The sequence below is a fragment of the Eubalaena glacialis genome, chromosome 4, assembly GCF_028564815.1.
Source record: "Eubalaena glacialis isolate mEubGla1 chromosome 4, mEubGla1.1.hap2.+ XY, whole genome shotgun sequence".
Taxonomy (NCBI): Eukaryota; Metazoa; Chordata; class Mammalia; order Artiodactyla; family Balaenidae; genus Eubalaena; species Eubalaena glacialis.
The window spans coordinates 106627711-106647782 of NC_083719.1; the positions used below are offsets into that span (position 1 = coordinate 106627711).

General features: G+C 40.9%; 1 protein-coding gene across 1 annotated transcript in view; it reads left to right on the forward strand.

Annotated features, from left to right (window-relative positions):
- Nucleotides 1-18210, forward strand: part of CCDC192 (coiled-coil domain containing 192) — a 281402-nt gene extending 263192 nt beyond the window's left edge. The window contains exon 8 of the mRNA XM_061188964.1: nt 17924-18210. Within this exon, the coding sequence (XP_061044947.1) occupies nt 17924-18210 (287 nt within the window). The remainder of the gene's footprint in view (nt 1-17923) is intronic.
- Nucleotides 18211-20072: the final 1862 nt, after the last annotated feature.

Sequence of the window (20072 nt, forward strand, 5' to 3'; positions counted from 1 at the left end):
TTGACAAGTAGTTTGGGAGGCTACTAATTAAGGAGGGAGATACTAAATAAGCCATTCACTCCTACCATTCATCTGCCAAAGAAGATTGAGTCATAATCACCATCGTCGCCTCCAATTTCATGCAACAAGATCTGGCACTTACCATGTACCCACTACTGAGGAATACAGATGTAGAATGGGCTGTTATACCAGGTTTAAGAAACTTAAACACCAACTTGTAAACTAACAACACATTAAGTCCCAAAACAGTTTAGAATATATGCCCAGAAGTCCAAAGTCCCTAATACAATCATAGAATCCTAGAGTCAGGAAAGTTTTTCATTGATTATATAGACTGACATTTTTGTTTTATAAATGAAGAGGCTGACACACAGAGAGGCTGATTTGTCCAAGATTTTAGGAAATTATTGCAGTGGCCACCCAAGTAGTGTAGGTCCTGAGCCCTCCCTCCCTCCCTGTGCATCTTTTGGGAGTTGCCCTCTCTTTCCATGCTGAATCATAAAATTCACTTTTTGGCTCTTACACACTATTAATTTATCCAAGGGTATATTTTAGAATGTATGAATATATATTTTTTCTAGTCTGTGATGTATATAGTAGACATTTTAGCAATGTTGACATTCCTGGCATTAAACATCATTGTGTGCTAAAAAAGTACATGCCACTAAAAAGATTTCTTCTTATTTATTTAGATTTTTAAAGTCTCTTCAAATGATAAAGAAATATCAAAGCCAAATTTGGTTTTTTTGGGGGGAGGGGTATTTTTATTTATTACTTGTTTATTTATTTATATTATTGGAGTACAGTTGCTTTACAATGTCGTGTTAGCTTCTGCTGTACAGCAAAGTGAATCAGTTATACGTATACACATATCCCCTCTTTTTTAGATTGCCTTCCCATTTAGGTCACCACAGAGCACTGAGTAGAGTTCCCTGTGCTGTACAGCAGCCTCTCATTAGTTCTCTAGTTTATACATAGTAGAGTATACATGTCAACCCCAGTCTCCCAGTTCATCCCACTGCCCCCCCAACCTTGGTAACCATAAGTGTGTTCTCTACATCTGTGACTATTTCTGTCCAAGCCAAATTTGAACCTAAACTAATTCTGCATGAGTTCTTCAGCCAAAAAATAATTAACTCAATTTCCCCAATATCAAAATGTCACCGTGAATAACTTCTTCATCTTTTTCAAAACCAATAAATTCCATCCAAAACAACCAGTTTCTTATTCTGCTAGAATTTTAATACTGGTGTGGCTATTACTAGATGTTTCCTATAAATCTGACTTTTATGATTTGCTTTATTTTAAGCTGTCTTCCAGACAATGATTATTTAATTTATTGGAACTCTTGCTAGGGAAATAGCTGCAATATGAAACTCATAATAATTGGGAAAGGTCTTTATTTCCTCATTATTCATTCATCCATTTGCTGGTCTGCCTCACTTCCTTTCACTTCTGTCAGAAAATCACTGTCATAAATTGTGTTGCTTTAAATGCATTACAATGTTATAAGCTTAAAAGTCAATCGTATAGCCCACCCACTGGTTCAGAGATGAGCTTTTTGTAATCAAATATGAGCCAGTGAGGGATATTTGCTGAGGCTTATGGGAAAGAAAATCCTCCTACTTTTCTGTGTTGATACAGGTAGACGCTCTCTTTGACATTAGATAGAAGGAGGTTTATCCCTGGAAGACAGTGGCAATCATCTGGCTACCAGAATACTACCGGGCTTAGGAAGAAGCTGACATTATAAAGAAAAAGCAGAGAGGCCAAAAGATCTCCAGTTACATTCCTGGGACTACTAGTTTAAGTCTTGCCTGAAACTAGTCCTATCTCAATACATTCCTTCTATTATGTAAGCCAGTTAGAGTTGGGCTTTCAGGTTTTTTGCAACAAAAATAGTACTGAATGCCACACTACTATTGGCATTTTGTATAACAATTTTATTCACTATGGCAGACACTATTAGTCACCTACCACATCAAAAAAACCCCACAAAAACACTATTCTTCCTCCTTCTTAACGGAATCCCAGTTTTATTAGTAATTTAGGCAGATAATGGGTTTCAAAGGTCCTCCCCACCCACCCTAAAATGTTAATGTTTATTAGTCTTAACCAATAATGGGGATTCTATTTCTGCGTCAAGGGCTACTTTAGAAATGTGATAGGATCATAGACAAAGACACGTAAGGTAAATCTGCTGTGGGCATCATGGAAGATTTCCTAACTCTTAAAAAGACAAGACTTCCCTTTGTCTTCCAACTTTTAGACAATGCCCTGTAAAGAACAGCCACCTTGCAAATAGGAGGGAGAAACAAGAAAATCTAGGAGAAGCCAACCTGGCTTCCGTGAGCCACAGAATGAGCTAACTTGGAATTCCCCAGACTTCACCTTACGTGCAATAATAAACTCCCCATTGTCTAAGTTGCTGCAAGTCACATGTCCTGTTATTCCAAGCTGAAATCACCCTGACTGATATATTCACAGACGATATTGATTCTTTGAAGCTAATCTCAAGTAAAAATCACCTTACATGATTGACTAAATCCATTCTGAATCTTTAAAAAAACAGAAACTTTTACAATTTTAGGCACACTTTCTCATTTGAAGGTTCAATTTAAGTGGTTTAAAGAATAGAAGTTACCAAATAATACATAATACAGATTAAATTTAAATAATTTCTATATCTTAAACCAGAGACAAAATGAGAACTTGGCCTGCTGAAAACGAACGTGTCGCTAAGCATTTGTTTATCCAGGTGGTTAGAACCTAGAGACACTGGGAGGGTCATCTTGGAAAGTGGCCAGAACAAATGCCCACAAGTCTTAATGGTAATCCTGCTGCCAATTCCTAGGATTCCTGTTATCTTAGCATTTTTCTGATCAGAAATTAATAATAGATGAAAACAAAAAAGAATGAGACACCTGGCTTGTTATTTTATTCTTGTAAAGCCAGGAATATTCCATAATCAATTGAGAAGTGCTCAGAAAATGACCCCTATGGATATGCTGTGACCCCAGATCAGGAGGATATGCTAATGGGCCAAGGCTTGCATGGATTTACATGAATACCTGACAGCAGAGGTGGAGTGGAGTGATGAAATTGTAAAGTGGCCTGCATATTTCAGATCTGGTCCTATATAAGGATTCTAGTGGCATCAGTCATAATAACAGAAACAAAACATAAAGATTTATTCTGCTTTGTTATGATTGCTAAACAAGTGCTTAGTAAAATGACATAAAGTAAGTGCTCTATAAATGTTCATTCTTTCCCCACTTCCTTTTCCCCCCCTCCCCTCTTTTCTTTCTCTTACAAGTATGGAGGAGGGGGCTATGGAAAAAAGAAAAAAGTGAAATCATAGTTATGGAAGTTCTTTGACATCTCTAAAAATTATAAATATTATTTTTCCAAAGTTTATGTACAATACAGCCAAAATATATATAAAATTTCCTAGTATCAGGATGGAAGCATTTTGCTAAGTGTTTCACTAGTCTCCTAGACAATTTTTTGTGCTTCTCTAAAGTGCCTTGGACTTAAGCCCAACCTGAAAATAACTCCTTTAGCATTAGCTTTGATCATGTTCTCAAGGCATATAATTTACACGACAGTGTAGGTGACTAATGAGAAAACATCTATGAATTTGCACGAAATATCAGAAGATTTCCTAAATAAAGAACAGCTTGTTTGAGTTCCCTCTTGGGGAATTTCTCCATCGCTTTTGAATTATCTTTTGTAATTTCAAGATGAAATTACATCTGGAAATTTCAAAAAAATAAAATCAAGCTGATAAAATTGGAATGGCATTCCACTGGGAGGAGGAATTGAAAGAATCATGCTCCACAGGCTGTCCTCAGGAACAGAGCATTTTTATGTCACCAGTTTAATTTAACAGAGGCACACCTGGTCCCCACCCATCCCTGAGTCAGGTACCGTTAACTGTTAATAACTTACTATTGTCTAATTTCTGTGAAATTTAAACTAACACCAATTGCACAAAAAAAAAGTGAAAGAAAAAGTTAATAAAAATAAAGGTAGGTACAATTACTTGTATAGGAGGTAAGACTGATAAGCAGTATTTGTTTCTGTGAGTTATTCCTCTCAAGTGTACAAGGGCCCCCCTCCTTTGATATTTTCTTACTCATTTCATTTCTACTATTGCTTCTCATGCACTTAAACCACTTTTATGGTTCGTTCCCTAAAATGCACTTTTCACTTGGTCTCTTCTTAATTGGACCCTGTAGATTCCAGCAATAAATGTCCAAGTGCTCAGGTGTACCACTCTAAAGCCCATATGTATCACCTGATAAGCTGTCCCCAGCAGCTTGTTAGTTCCTTTTGGCCATAAAGGACTAAAACTGAGGGGCAAATAGTGGAGTTTGGAAAAGTCCTTGATAAAATAGTACCTCACAGAGATTTAAAAAATAATTTTTGAATAAGAATTACAAGGCCACGGAGGTGAAAGATGTTGCAGGAGCGTCTTGCCTGACCTTATGGGTATGGAGACAATTAGAGTTAAGAATTATTTAGAGGTTTGAATCTACAGGACTTTGTGACAAGATAGATGGAAGAGGATGGGAGTAAAGAAGAAATCTAAAGTAACTCTCAGGTTTCTGTCCTTAGCAAGTAGATGCATGGGAATGCCATTTTACTCAGCTAGGAAATACTAGAAGATCAGTTTTGTACGTTAGATAATGAGTTCAGCTGGGGACATATTTTATCTGAGAAGTTTATGAGATATCTCAAGAGAGGAGTCCAAGGTCCAGAGCTCATGTGTGACCTAGCGTTGTAAATTTGGGCATCATTCACACAAATAGATTACAACCATGGCCACAGGAGTAAATGAAATTATCTATAGAGAGAAAGAAGAAAGTTTAAGACCAGGAATGTAAGGATCTCCCTGCAGTAATTGCTCTGAGGAGGAGCCCACAAAATGAGACCAAAGGAGTATTCAGAAAGTTTGGAGGAAAACAGAGCATCATATTATAGAAGTCAAGTGAAGAGTGTTTTAAAGGGGGCTGTCAACAGTGGCAAGTGCTCAGAGGTCATTCAAGATGAACACTGAAGCAAGTCCATTAGATTCAGTGACATTAGTAACTTCAGCAAATCCTAGCTTAGTAATGTCATTAAAAGCAAAAGCTAGAGTGCTTTTAATGGGTTAACGTGAGGCAGGTATTCGGAAAGGGAGTCACAGTATAGACAACGTTTCCAAGAGATGTATCTGTGAAGGGTAATACAGTGGTAGAGCAACAGCTGAAGAGGCTTCAAGTAGTAAAAAGATTTTATTTCCTTTCTAAGACGGTAGCAACTGAGTTACATTTAAATGCTAATCGCTTGGAGCCAGTAAAAAGTTAACATTTACAAGGAAGAGGGACTAACAATGGCATAAGAGTCCATAGGATACAGGAGGGCCTGGAATCCAGACCTCTATCCATTTGGGAACCCTGAGTTTCCCTTAGTTTAAATCCAAGTCCCCTGGCTAAGCAGCTTCTGGGCCTCCAATAATGGATAGATTTTTCTCATTACTCACCAGATATCACCTGGGGTGGAGGAGGATGAGGAATTTAATCAGAAATTGAGGGTGATCAGATACCAACGATGGGAGATTCTTGCTAAAGTAACTTAGCAGGAGTCTTGCTACAACTGGACTCTTGAGGACAAGGCTCAAGGATGAGGTCTAGTCAAGAAAACGGCCCAGAGGAGCCTGACTCAAGTTTGGTCAAGGAGAGAGTCTTTGCCACTGTAGTATTTTTTTTGCAATTTATTACACCTTATGCAGAGATTCCTTAACTCCAGCCAAGAAGTACTGAGTCCAGACCTAGCACTGTATCTTGGGGACTGGAAAAATTCAATGGTGCCATCACAGTCATCCCAGGGCTAATCAATCAAAAGGAAGAAAATGAGGGGCAAGGTGAGAGGGAAGAAAGAGAGCTGTGTGTTGTGAAGCAGAGCTGTACAAGTCACTCAAAATTTTGCATAGGAACATGATTGCACCCAAGGGTCCTGTTGTCACAGACATGTAATGGCAGTGTCAAGTCAGTGACACTAAAATGACTTCTACCTCCTCTCCACAAACCCCGTTCCCCTACATAGTTTACACAAGCAAAGTCCTGGTCAACAAAAATGATGACTCCTTTATCCCATCTTTCTCCACAGCTAATTTTCATTAGCAAAAAATAACCCTGCCAATACTATTATTACTACAGCATCATTTTATTTCTCAATGCCATACAACACCAGAAACTATATTATCTTTTGAAAATTAACACAAAGTAAATTGGCATTCCTCATTTGATAAGGACTTAGGCTCATATAACCCCTGTGCACCCAGGAAGAAAAGCAGGAAAGTCTCACTGCTAGTCGCTCTAGTGCAACACGTGGTTCAAATGACGGAAATCATCTTTATTTTATTCCTCCAAGTGACTTTGAGTCCATACGGATTCACTTCCATAGAATCCATATGGATTCCACTTCAGATAAGCATAAAAATTGTCCTTCATCTATGGTCTCTTCCTTTTCTTCCTTTCTCCCAAACTCCTGGGTCTCCCGTTCCCTTGAATTTTCTGTTTCCCTACCAGGAGCCATATTTACCTTTCAGCCTCTGGCCAGGCTGTCAGTCATTGTGTTCACCCATTATTCTCTTCTGAGGAGCCAGACCTATGGGAGGGGACTTCAGGGCTGCTCATAGGAAGAGGTGAGAGAGATTCCAAAACACCTTTCTTCTGCTGAGATTGATTTCCTCTTGGCGTAACTCAGGTACACTGCTATACTGCCAGTGTTCATGTGTCTTATCAAAGAACCCCTCTGTAGAACAGTCTGCTGTGATCTGAGACGCTGCAGTGGGTGGGAAAGAACCATGCCCCGAAAGGGAGTGATGGAGTAAGTTAACTTATGCTGTCCTACCCTCACCCTAGCAAAAGCTTTGCCCTACTGGTGTAGGTAGGAGGTGGAACACAGCACTACATTCTGCCCACCCAGCAATTTCTGGCCACTGGGTGTTCCCCCCTCCATCATGTCCCAGCCTATATTCATTTTGTGGCACCGTCTTTGAGACGTCCTCACTTGCTTTCCCATACAAACAGCTCTCCCCCACCTCCCAAGCTAGTGCCAAGGTATTCACATGTCTCTCTGCGACAATGTTCTTATCGGTTTTCTTGGACATATCACGACTCCAGCAAGCTCCAAGAAGAAAACCCTGGATTCAGATCTGCAGAGGGGATTCACTTGCTCCCTATATGGCCATGGTGGCTGTTAAACACTTGTGGAAGCTGGGGGTCACCATGCTTCCACCCCAAGGTTTGATCTCTCCCTTCCCTTCCTCTGACTCACTCCCCCTCCCACTCACTCCTCATGGGAAGGAAAAGAGAGACTCCTCTCCAGATCAGCTTTTGAGGAAATGGATCCATCCACGCCCTGGGAAACAGAAGCAAAAACAAAAACTCCCAAACACTCATCATTTTCTCTGGGTATTTTGGAGATAATTTAGCCACGTTAGAACTGGCAAGATGAGATTTAAGACAATTAGAGGAGGAGCAGGGCTGTGAGGACCACGGATGCATTGGGTCAGCTAGTTACACTTGCAGGCAGAGCCCTTTCCGGTAAACAGGGAGCGACACAAAGAGCGCATCAGATGTGACCTCTCTCCTCTAGCTGTGTGCACAGCAGCCTTGTCAAGAAGGGGCTTGCCTAGGGGACTCCTGGCCTGCCTCTTAGGATTTCGCCAAAAGCTTTGTTCGCCATGTCTACTGAAGGTCAGCAGAAATTCAAGTGCGAAAACCAGCTGATCATCAGAATTACCCAGGGAGCTTCGTAAAAATATAGATTCCCAGACATCCTCCTAGATTCACCTGAGCAGAATTTCAGCAGTGAGGCCCTGGATTCTCCATATTGACAGGGCTTGCCAGGTGCCAACTTGGAAAACCATTTTTTTTTTAAAAGACATTTTTATTGCCAAGGTAAACCCACATATACCAAAATCTGTTTTCAGAATTTACCTTTTCAAAAGAAGGGAGAAGACTGAGAATGAGAACGGTTATCCCAGGTTTTAGATTAATATATAATGTATTTATAATAAGAGGAGAAATCTTATGGACATATATATATATACATATATGCAAATATATACAAAAAACCAAAAATGTGGAAATATTAGCATCATTAGACTATGTTCAGTGATGATATGGTTTTGCTATTATAATTTCCTTCTAATTTTTTGTATGTTTTAAATAGTCAAAGTAAAAATACACTTCTAAGTGAAGATTACTCAGTATTATGGATTTGTCCTAATCCATTTAATCATTCCCTTAATGATGGATGCTGAGGTAGTATCTAGTTCGCAATTTAAACCCTCAGAGCTTTGGGGAAAAGCTCACTTTTAAGAGCTCACATCATCAGGAAGTACAGCATCCCTTCCTTTTCTACACAGTGAACTAATTTCAAGTTTGCCCTCTCACGATGCCAGGAGGGAAAGAAGTTCTAATATGTCCCTCAGAGATCTGTTCTCGCCTGAGTTAGGTTACAGTTTGTGGATTTTCCAGACTGTGGAGGACATGGTGATTACAGAGAGAAGGTCATATTCGTCAGTAAAATACTTTTTTTCTGCAAGAATTCAGCAGACATGTCCACCACCTAGTGCCCATGGTGCTTCCAGAGGCAGTGTGGAGCTTGGAAACAATCCTTCACTTAGTGGAGTACAGAAGATAACCACTGCCCACAAGAAAAACAACCTCTATGTTGGTTTCCAAGTGTTTTCTCCTTTCCCCTGCTTTAGTTTTGCCCTGACAGGATGATTTCCTTATTCATTGTTCTTTAAATTGCTCTGATCTGCATCAAAAAAAAAAGGAGGCCTGGATCAGGTTCAGAATGCTATTTTCTTCCTCCTGAGGCCCAAGCCCTGCTGAGCTTTGCAGAGTGTTCGGAAGAGCCTGAAAATCCTGGAGGGTCCTCTTCCTGGGGATCAAGATTCAAAAAAGTTTGTACCTTTTACTGACAATCTGTGGATGGCAGGAATTGACCTAAAGGCTTCTTGAGGTTTCTATATATTGCTGGTGCTGTTGGCTGAGGGCATGACTCTGTGTGCTGTGGCCACCAGTCTGTCTCAGTGGGTCCCTTTTTGTGGATCCCACTTTGCAATCAGAGCCTGGCAGCACTCATCCCACCACTGCAGAAAGTAAGATATGTCCACCTGGCCCAGATCCTGTGGTGGTCGTTTTCTGTGCTCAGCTTGAGGCTGAGAATAGTCTTCCAACTGCAGTAGTCCCATGTCAGTCTGTTCTTGGGAACCCTGGTGTTCTTTTTGGTATTGGGGTCAGAAAGGATACTGAGTATCTGGGTCTCCTCCCATAGTCAGCAGTACTGGCACATAATTCCCAAGTGTTAGAGTAGAGGAGAGTTCTCTCCTCCCTGCACAGCCTGCATGGGCTGCATCATGACACTTTGTCCTTGGATCACACAAGGGACAGAGGATACGTGGGATGGGAGAAAGGTAGAAATGGTTGGTTCCTGCTGAAAGAACTGGAGGAAGGGAAATGATGAGATCTGCCTGGGAGAGTGCACAGGTCAATTTCGTGTTGCAGAGCTGTCAGACCAGGTCTCCCATTTGGGCCATCTACCAAGGAATTCACAGGCTCACTTCTGCTCTGCCCAGGATACAGAGATCTTGGGTCCTGAAACCACATTTGAATTCCCGATTCTGGAATGCCTGTTTGGCTAGTGTTTTCCTGTTTGCAGTATCAAGGAATTGGTTCCTCTTGAAGGCTTGAACTAGAATGTTTGATTGAGATCTTGGGATGGATGTCTGGTCTCATGTGGTTCCTTTTGGTAAGTATTCTTGAGTATAAGGCTGAGGCTGGTTCTGTCCATGCATTTGGTCTTCTAAGGAGGAGCTGAACCCCAATCGTCCCTGTCTTGCTCTGTGGTTTTTAAACCAAATCTGAATTTTAGATTCTGGAATGCCAATTTCCTTGGCCATTTGTTTCCTGTTTGCTTTTTCAGGGTAAGGGTCATGTTCAAGCCATGCTTGGAGGATAGTCTTTTGACTCTAGTTGTAAATAATCTTGCCTTACCAGGTTTCTTTTTGTAATAGTATGTCACTTGCAGTGCTGGTCAAAGCCATCTTGGGAAGAGGTATCCAGATTCTGTAACGATGAGTGGACAACTCGGAAAACCATTTTTATAGCTTACAGAATCTAAGCCATAGATCTGGAAGAGATCTACTCTAACTTTTCCACTTTTCTATTAAAAAAAAATTAAACTCGGAAAAGTTAATTGCAATGTTGTACAATCATAACAGCTTATTATCTTTAAAGATGGCAGTAGTGAAATTTTTTGTTTGAAGAAAAAATGTGCCTGGTGAAAAAACCAAGGGGCCAGCCTAGTGATATACCAATTGAAACCTCTGGACTGATCATTGCCATGGTGATTTTGTATCATTTATGCACTTAACTTTCATTCATTTATTCACTTAACAAATGAGTATCTACTATGGGCCAAGGCTGTTTTAGGAACAGAGGATACAGTAGTGAAGCTACTCTGCCCTCACCGAGCTTTTATTCTAGTGGAGAAGAGAGACTAGTGACAAGATAAGAATAAAATATAGAGTACTCAGATGTAGTATGTCAGTAAAAACAAAGCGGGAACAGGGATTTGAAGTGTTCAGCAATGGGGGTTGGGTTGAAATTTCAGACACGATGGCCAGGGAAGGCTTCATCATATGAAGCTGACTTTGGAGAGGAAAGACCTGAAGGAATTGAGGGAACTGGCCATGTGTAGATCAGGGGTACCATTATCAGGCAGAGGAAAGAGCAAATGGAAAGGCCCTGGGGTGGGAATATGCTGGGTCTGGTAGGAATAGCGAAGATGTTGGTGGGAATGTAGCAGGGTGAATGAGGAGAGGAGGGGGCATAGGAGGTGTGTCAGCGAGGCACAGGGGGGCCAGATCACACGGGTCGGTGTAAGCACTTGGGTTTTTAGTCTACATGAAATGAAAAACTACTGAAGAATTTTGGACAAGAGAGTGTTTATACCCAACCTATGTTTTAATGGAACCTCTCTGGGCAGAGTTGAAGGCAGACTTCAGTAATCCTGGGTGCCTCTGAGGGAGCGAGGTATTTAATCACCTCACCGGTGGGAGTCTTTCTTATTGAGTAAATACTTGGCAGTAGCAGAAGCAGGGCGGCCAGATATGAAGCTATTGCAAAACTTCAACTACATGTGCTGGGTGAGAGAGCATTAACCATTTCCATAAATGCTAAGCATGGATCTCACAGTGTGTTTATGCTTCAGAGTGACAAAGGAAGGAGGCTGGGAATCTGCAGTTCCCTCGGCCCGCTTGGCTCCCACACACGTCTCACGGTGAGAGCATCCTGCCAGCACAGGAGTGACACTAGTGGTTAGTGAGTAGTGCTTTTCATTCTACCTGGTACCCAAACACTAAACAGGTCCTCAAAGCATCCATATCAGCAGACCCCACATGCTGGCTCTGGGGACTGGTGCAGGAACAGCATCTGCTTGAGGCCAAGGAACTTGAAGCAACAAGTGCTTCCTACACAGTCTCTCTCACTCCTTGCTTTTCCTAAGTGGTTTTTTTTTTCATCAAGTGTTCTATAGGCTCTCTGGTCCCCTTGCTCTCCGGAGCACTTCCCCATGTCGTCAGGGCTATAGCCTTTCCATCAAGGTTTCAACTAAGTATGTCGTCCTTCCAAAGCACTTATTAAAACAGACAGATATTTTTAAGCTCTTAGGTATGGGACTGTTGGGCTGTTGCTGGGTGAAAATGTCTATATGTTCCAGTCTACAACTGTACCTCAAATTTTTCCTCTAAAACACAATCCTGTTATAAGACAGGTCATCATTACGATATGGGGAGTTTTGTGATACATATCAAAACTTCCTAGCAAATATCAGACTGTTTTTTAATTATTTTAACTGACTAAACTTATTTGCCAGGTAAATCTGTTCTTATAATGCTACTTGGTTTTTTTCCAAGTCAACAAATTTGCCAACTTCAAATGTATTCTAAGTGTGCAAATAAAAACACTGATGGAGGAGGATACACAAGTCTGCAGGATGTAAGACAAACCTGATTTTCAAGAGGTAAAACATTTGTGCTACAAGAATGCAAAATGTAAGTGAATCATTTTATTGCAGAGAATTACCATTCTCAAATGTCCACTGCAACAGTCTAGAGAAGGATAGAAAATTAGGAAGGTTTTTGTCATTTTGGATTTTATCCAAGTAACGAGAGGGATATATTTACAAGGATGTGCCAATTTTCAAGTCCAAGTATGGCAACAGATGAAACTGGACTCCCTCGGGGTTACTGTGAAATATACACAGCTTTCAAAACCAGCATGAAGGTGAGTCAGAGTGATGGGCATTTGTGCAGAGGAGGAAGCTGACACAGTCTTTTAGGCCAAACAGTAATCCTGGGTGCCTCTGAGGGAACGAGGTATTTAATCACCTCACCGGTGGGAGTCTTTCTTATTGAGTAAATACTTGGCAGCCTCAGCCATCAGCTTGAAAGGCAGAGAGAAAAGTAAATGTCCACAGGTGAGTACCCAGTGGAGGTGCTTGTTTAAGCTAAATCCTGTGTGTCCTCTAGGGCCTATTCAGCGTTGCCTCTCCTACCCAACCGTGGAAGTGTGACTGGAGCCAGCAGGCATCTGATTTATTCTTGATGTGCAGGGTCCCAGTTATCGAACTAATTATTGAATGAATGAATGAATGAATGAATGAATGAAAAAGATGACCATGAAGGATGCTTGAGATCTAACTGGGAAGAAGTGTGTTTCCCACTGTTAGAGGTATTGGAATCAGATGCTCGATCAGTGGTTCTCAGCATTTCTCTGTTCAATGAACATTTTTAGGTGGTGACATCAGTAAAGGGATCGAAAGGGGAACACCCCTTTTTAGAAAGAAATATTTATAAAAATTTAAAAAAGCTTTCCAGCCATTTATTGTCCACCTTTCCACACTACATCTCTTTTCTCTGATTAGCTGTAAGTTGTACCCTGCTCTCCTCCAGTCTGTCCATGACAGCCTTCCACCTGTCAGATAGCTCTATAACAACAGGCAGTTACACTTGTGGCAAAATGCAAATTTCATTCTTTGATTACAATTGGCAGCTGACCCAGGCAGAGCTTGAGGGACACCAATGTCTGCGAGCCACTTAGAAAATCATCATTTAGGGATGCTGCAGAAATAATTCCTGAACAGGTGAGATCAGAGCACCCCCAAAGTGCACATTCCAACTCTAAGTCCCTAAGCTTCTCAAACTACAATTACCTCTGCTGTTGTCAATTTAGTCATTTTTGACATGACTCTCATGTGACACTTTGCTAAGAGCATGAGGGTTTTGAGGGTATAAAGAATGGGAAGCTGGAAATGGCCAAAGGCATTTTGTCCTTCAAGGGTGACGTAGAAACTTGAACATAGCCTGGCCCAGCTGGAAGAAGGCTCCTATTGTCTGTCCTCTTTCTAAACCTGCACAACTATCACCACCCCTTCTCCTGCCTCCTCTTTGCCATGACCCTAAACCCGCAGTCTCACTCCTGCTTCCCACTTTGTAAGGCAGAAAGAGGGGAAATCCTGAAAAATAATGTATGCTTGTAAAAGCCTCTACAATAGTAGCAATTGTGATGACATCATACCCTGACTGTCGCTAATCAGGTTTGCCCCCTCTGTCTGACAGAGAGAAGATTCTCTCTTTTCTCTGGGTCTCCTACTGCCTCTGGGTATGAGGTTAAACCTGAGATTATCAGGTCAGCAGACAGAATCCTCCACATCTCAGGCAGCCATGGCCTTGGCAAGACTATCTGAGCTTGTAGCAAAAGGCCACGGAAGACAACAGGTGTTTGAGATCTGGGGGCATGTAGAGCTGTCAGGACCTTAGGGACACACATCCCTTCCCATTACAGATGAGGGAGTTTGGAGTAGGGAAGAGCAGTGCAGACCAGATTATGCGAAGGTTAGTGGTAGAGTCTGAAAAACTTACTGGAGTGGCCTTGGGCTATTTCCAATACAAATAGGATGTGAATCCTGGAGTCCCTCACTTTATTGAAAAGTTTAAAACACTTTTATTATGCATACGTGTTTAGAAACGGAACAAAAATATTTTTCTTATATGTGTAAAGAGGTCATTTAATGGTAAAATATACTTGTATGAGAAATCTCCTTTTTGGTGTACCCATTGTTTAGCTTGTCTCCTTATCGGCATTTTCATGTAATACATGAAAACATTACAGTAGGAATCAAAGGTCTCATGCCATCTCTCCTTTTTGCAGCCTCATGTTTCTTCTCTACACTTTTTCCAGTTATCTTCTCCCTGTGCTATGGGCAGAATTGTGTCCCCCACAAAAATCCGTATGTTGAAGCCCTAACCCCCCAATGTACTAGTATTTAGAGATGGTGCCTTTGGGAGGTAATTAGGTTAGATGAGGTCATGAGGGCAGGGCCCTCTGAATGAGGTTAGTGCCCTCATAAGAAGATATACCAGAGAACCTGTGATCTCTTTCTCTACCATGTGCAGACACAGCAAGAAGGCAGCTGTCTGCAAATCAGGCTGAGAGTCCTCACCAGAACCCAACCACACTGGCATCCTGATCTAGGACTTCCAAGCTCTAGATCTATGACAATAAATTTCTGTTCTTTAAGATACCCAGTCTATGGTATTTTGTTGTGGTAGCCTGAGCTAACCAAGACACCCTGACTCTCTCTCATTGTCATTCTACTTTCTCCCTCTACTACACTCTTCTGAGAGGGCAGAGACAGAGGATATAGACCTGGTGACTGTGATTGCCTATGTAAGGCCACTCTGCTGCATTTTTACCCCTTTATCATTAGAATTCAGTGAACAAAGTATCTTACCTATATTGCATTATTTTTTTTTAAAACAAATTTAAAAAATATATTTCTGACCAGTTTGCCTTTGGGAGTGATGCTAAACTCCTTTCTTTCCTGTGCAATTGGTAGAAAATAACTTCTCCTAAAAAGAGAGGGAAAACTGGGGAAAGAAAATATTGAAGGAGAGGTCAACGAGAAAGGAGAATCTGACAGACATAGACAAGGAGAGATGCTTCTGATGCCCCCTCTGTCCCTGAGCCTCACGGTGCCCAGCCCTCTTTATCCTGCCTGCCATTCCTTTCCTTAACATCTTCCCACTGCCGCTTGCTGCCACTTCCCTTCTATTCTTTCCTCTCCTGTTGAAACTCACTTCAACCCCTAAGAACCCATTCTCCCAAGCCCAGATTTCCATGCCTCTACCTTCTAGAGTAACAGAAGACATGATCTCTGTGCTAATAGTTGAGGACCAGCAATCCTCCCTCCCGAATAACAACTGTACATGTTAACTAGAGCCATCTGCAGGGAACACATCCACCTGTGTTTCAAAGCTGCTCATCCAAACCTAAGTGTCCATCGACAGATGAATGGATAAAGAAGACTGGCACATATATACAAATAGAATATTACTCATAAAAAGTAACAAAATTGAGTTATTTGTAGTGAGGTGGATGGACCTAGAGACTGTCATACAGAGTGAAGTCAGTCAGAAAGAGAAAAACAAATACCGTATGCTAACACATATATATGGAATCTAAAAAAAAAACAAAACTTGTTCTGACGAACCTAGGGGCAGGACAGGAATAAAGACACAGACGTAGAGAATGGACTTGAGGACACGAGGAGGGGGAAGGGTAAGCTGGGACGAAGTGACAGAATAGCATTGACATATATACACTACCAAATGTAAAATAGATAGCTAGTGGGAAGCAGCCGCATAGCACAGGGAGATCAGTTCAGTGCTTTGTGACCACCTAGAGGGGTGGGATAGGGAGGGTGGGAGGGAGACGCAAGAGGGAGGAGATACGGGGATATATGTATACATATAGCTGATTCACTTTGTTATACCGCAGAAACTAACACACCATTGTAAAGCAATTATACTCCAATAAAGATGTTAAAAAAAAAAAAAAAAAAGTGCTCATCCAAAAGGAAACTCCAGCTCAGCACTATCCAATAGAACTATAATGAGAGCCACAAATGATACTTTAAATTTTCTAGTAGCCACATTTTTAAGAAGTAAAAACAAACAAATGAGTAAAATTGAGTTAAAAAATATATTTTAGTGCAACGTATATCTAAAATATATCATTTTAATACATAATCAATTTTTTAAGCATAATGAGATATTTCACGTTATTTTCAAACTGCCTTCCAAATCAAATATGTATTTTATACCTGCAGCACATCTCAATTCAAACCAGCCACATTCAAACCAGTTGGTTAATGGCAGCATGTGGTGAGTGGCTACTGTATTGGGCAGCACAGCTGTAGTCAGAGAAAAGGAAAGGTGAGGCCCAGCACATCAGCAAATGAGGAAGCCCCCCCCCCCATCCTACGGACTCCCTCTCCTGGGCTTGAAAGTACAGGCCTCTTGAAGAGGGCACAAATTAAATGCTTCTTCGCAATTTGAGATTTTTTTTTCATTGCTTTTTAAGAAAGATACCCAAACTACCATCTCCTTAAATATTGTCATTAGAATCTCATATGTTCAGAACAAAGATTTCTCCATAGATTCTTGAAACGTAGTACATTGCTGACAGTAATTTCTAAAAGCAGAGACCAGCCTGATCTCTCCTCTCATCACTTTTGTGACGCCAAAGCATTGTGTCCAGTGTACAATGCAGTGTTCAAGCTTTCACCCCCTGACTTCTCGAGAAAATGATGGCCACAAATTACTTTTATTTGCTGAGAAATGGGTGATTCCCTGCCTGCGCGGGCTATCACAACAAAGCTGCCCCAGCTTTAACAGGTGTATAGGTACACAACAGTAGCAGGCCTTTGTACCCTGGACTTAACGTTATGTTTCTTTCAGGTGCAGCTGTGGGTTTGTTTTCACTGCGGTTTGAGTAGAGGCTGGACCTTCAATTACAGCAATTAGCTGTCTACACCATGTGTCAAGTTCATTCATATGCTATTAGCTCAATTAATCCTACCATGGTACCCAAGCCCTTGATGTCCCTTACTTTTTATAGCTGAAGTCTGCCTTTTATACAACGTAGAGAAATTATTTGAATGGTCGGAATTTCAGGATGAGAGTGATGCGGAGGGTGGTACTGCTAAAATCTAGTAGAATGAGGTTTCCTTTCAGTAGTTAAATTTTTTTGACCATCTCGTGATATTTGTTTTCAAGGATTTCCTGCTGCCAGTCACTAATCTTTAATCTCTTTGACGGAGCCTCTCTCTCCTTCCTTACTCAGACCTTTATCCTTATCTGAGGGGTTAGCGGATAGAAATTGATAAAGATAAGTTTTTACATTCAGGAGGCATTTGTGATTTTATTGACATGCTGAAAAGTATTCAGACCTAAAAGAAATTAATCTCTATACCATGCTACAGAGTTTTCCTGATCACCTCAAATTACACCCCTGTCAACTCTAAAGCTGACTTGGGTTAAGAAACTAGCCTTTTCTCATTATCACTTTTCCCAAAAGGGACAATGGCAACTTTTTTTTTTTCCAGTCAAATTAAAATTCACATTGAAGTGTATTTCTACTTGATTGTAGCTCTTGTGAAGAATTCTTAAGAAAAGATAACATGAAATCTGGGATGGCTATTGTTTGTGGATTGGATTTTCAAGGACAGCTCATTCCCATGGTTAATTGAAAGTTAAATGTGTATAAACAAGAGTTGGCAAAGACTGATTCTCCTCCCTCTCCAGAGGCTTCTAAGATTTCTTTTCACGAGCACCCAGAGTCTTTCCCCACACTGGGTCCAGATTCCGTTCTCAGTATATCTGGCCAGATGACGCAACATCTGTGTTCTCTTTTAAGAACGTGAGAAATGAAGCTTTTTCATCTTCCCTCTCTTTGAGTTCTGGGAAATCCAATTAAAACTGTTCAGACTTTCCTTTTCTTGTTTGCTTTAGAAGACAGCTCACTGCAAGAGTGCTGTGGTGGTCTCCTGCCTGTGGAAGAAGGTGACCGAAAAATCAACCTGATTATGGAGTTGTTGACCCAGGCTTCCCATCAGACTGAGAAGATCACTCAGCTGGAAGAAATTTTAGAAGAAAAGGAAAGGAAGATTCAGCAGCTGGAAGCCGAGCGGGAGGCCCATCCTTTCCCAGAGGTCAAAGACTCTCCAGAATGTTTACAAGAAGCCCCAAGTTTCTTTAATAATAGCATCACTCCTGTGGTCTATGATGAGGATATTTAAAGATTCTTAGTAAAAAAAACAATAAAAGTTTATTAAGTGTCATCAAGGTAAAGTCCAGAGCCCAAGCAGACTCACTGGCAAACTCAAGTTCAAGTTCATGGGCTTGACCTATTCTATAAGGTTCATATTGGAAGGAAACAAAACAAAGGGAAGTCCTCAGACGCAAACACTGAATGTTTCCTCTTTAGACATTTGTCACATAATCCACACAGCTGTAGAATACTTTGTTTTCAGACATTCCTGATAACAGAGGGAGAGGAAAAAACACAAAGCTAGAGAGATGGTCAAAGAACTTAGCATCATCCTCTTACCAGAGGTTTGTCACACTACAAGGGAGGGTTGGCACGAATCCCATTTTATTATGCAGCTCAACTGTGAACAGAAAGCAGTCATGGAGGGCGAGCTTCAAACTGGGGAATGTTGGGGTACTGAGAGCAGAATCATTGCCAGCAGAGTAAATAGCCATGAGGTCTGTCTTTTCGTATCCTCTAGAATATATTTCTCAATGGCATATATTTTATTAACATTTAGCAAGGGTAGAAATGAAGTAAAACCAAACCAATCAAAAGAAATAAAGAATGGATGAATCAGAGCCGCAGTCCTTTGGGAGAAGTGTCCTGGGACAACATCTCCTTGGGAAAACACATAACACTGATTTTTCCCTTACGAGCAACATTAAGACCAAAGCAAAATACACGATTACGATTGTACTGAGGAGCTGTGGATGGCACAAAGTAACATCAGGAAAAATAGAGGATGGGCAAAGGAAAGCTGCCCTGTAATTAATGGAGTAGAAGACCTCATATCATATTCTTCTCCCACTCATCCCCTTCAAATGAACTATTTCTCATCCAAAAAGACCAGCTAGGTACTAACTTTAAGACCTTGGTGCTTAATTCTTACTCTCTCGGTACTGCAGGACTCAGGCAAACAGCTATAGTTATCCCATGAGTCTGACTGTATTGCTACTTCTCGATTTAATTCAATCAGTTCAACAACTACTCATCAGAACGGTTCTATCTACCAGGCACAATCATAGATGTTAGCAATATCATAGCAAACATGAAAATCACAACTTTTATCATTCAGGAATTCACAGACACAGTTAAGAGTCTCCTTAAAACAAAGTTTCTAAACCTGACTTTTTTTTTTTTTTTTAAGGAAGTATTGGGATTTGGACTCATAATAGCTTTGCAATATTGACTCTAGAGGTTCACTACAAAGTAAAACCACGGTTCTACCAGTAGGTTCTATGTTCATATAAAGCTAGAATCTTCCCTTATTTGTATATAACCTCGGAATTTCACCTGAAATGTCTGCAAGTATGTACAGGTGCAGTCCATTATCAGAAATGAAACCCACTTACAACTCTATGATCATGAATACACACCTACCCCAGAAAGTGACTTGAAGCACTTTTCCACGGTTCTAAAAGAAGCTTTTCCATGGAGTCTACATCAGTCCCTCACTTCAGAAATCCCTTCTCTCTGGTCCCTCCTTCTCACCTCTTCAAACCTTATGATCCCCTTTGTCTTTCCTGTTTCTCTGGTACTGATGAGGGTACCCTGTTCCAGTCTTGAAGTTCTGCCCATTGCATCTGACACCATGGTAAGAATGAAAGTTGCCATGTTTTTACTGTATATTACTGTGAGAAAGCTTTAAATCTTTCAGTTTGTTAAGAGTGGACTATCTCCAAGACAAACTATTCTCTGCAATTTTGTTGTGTTATTTTGATCATCAAGTCTCCATTTCTTTATTTTACTGAAGATTATCTTAATCCCATGGGATACTGAGGCTGAGAAAGATGAAAAGCAGGGAGGGAGAGGGGAGAAAAAAAAAAACACCTCATCATACCCCAAATA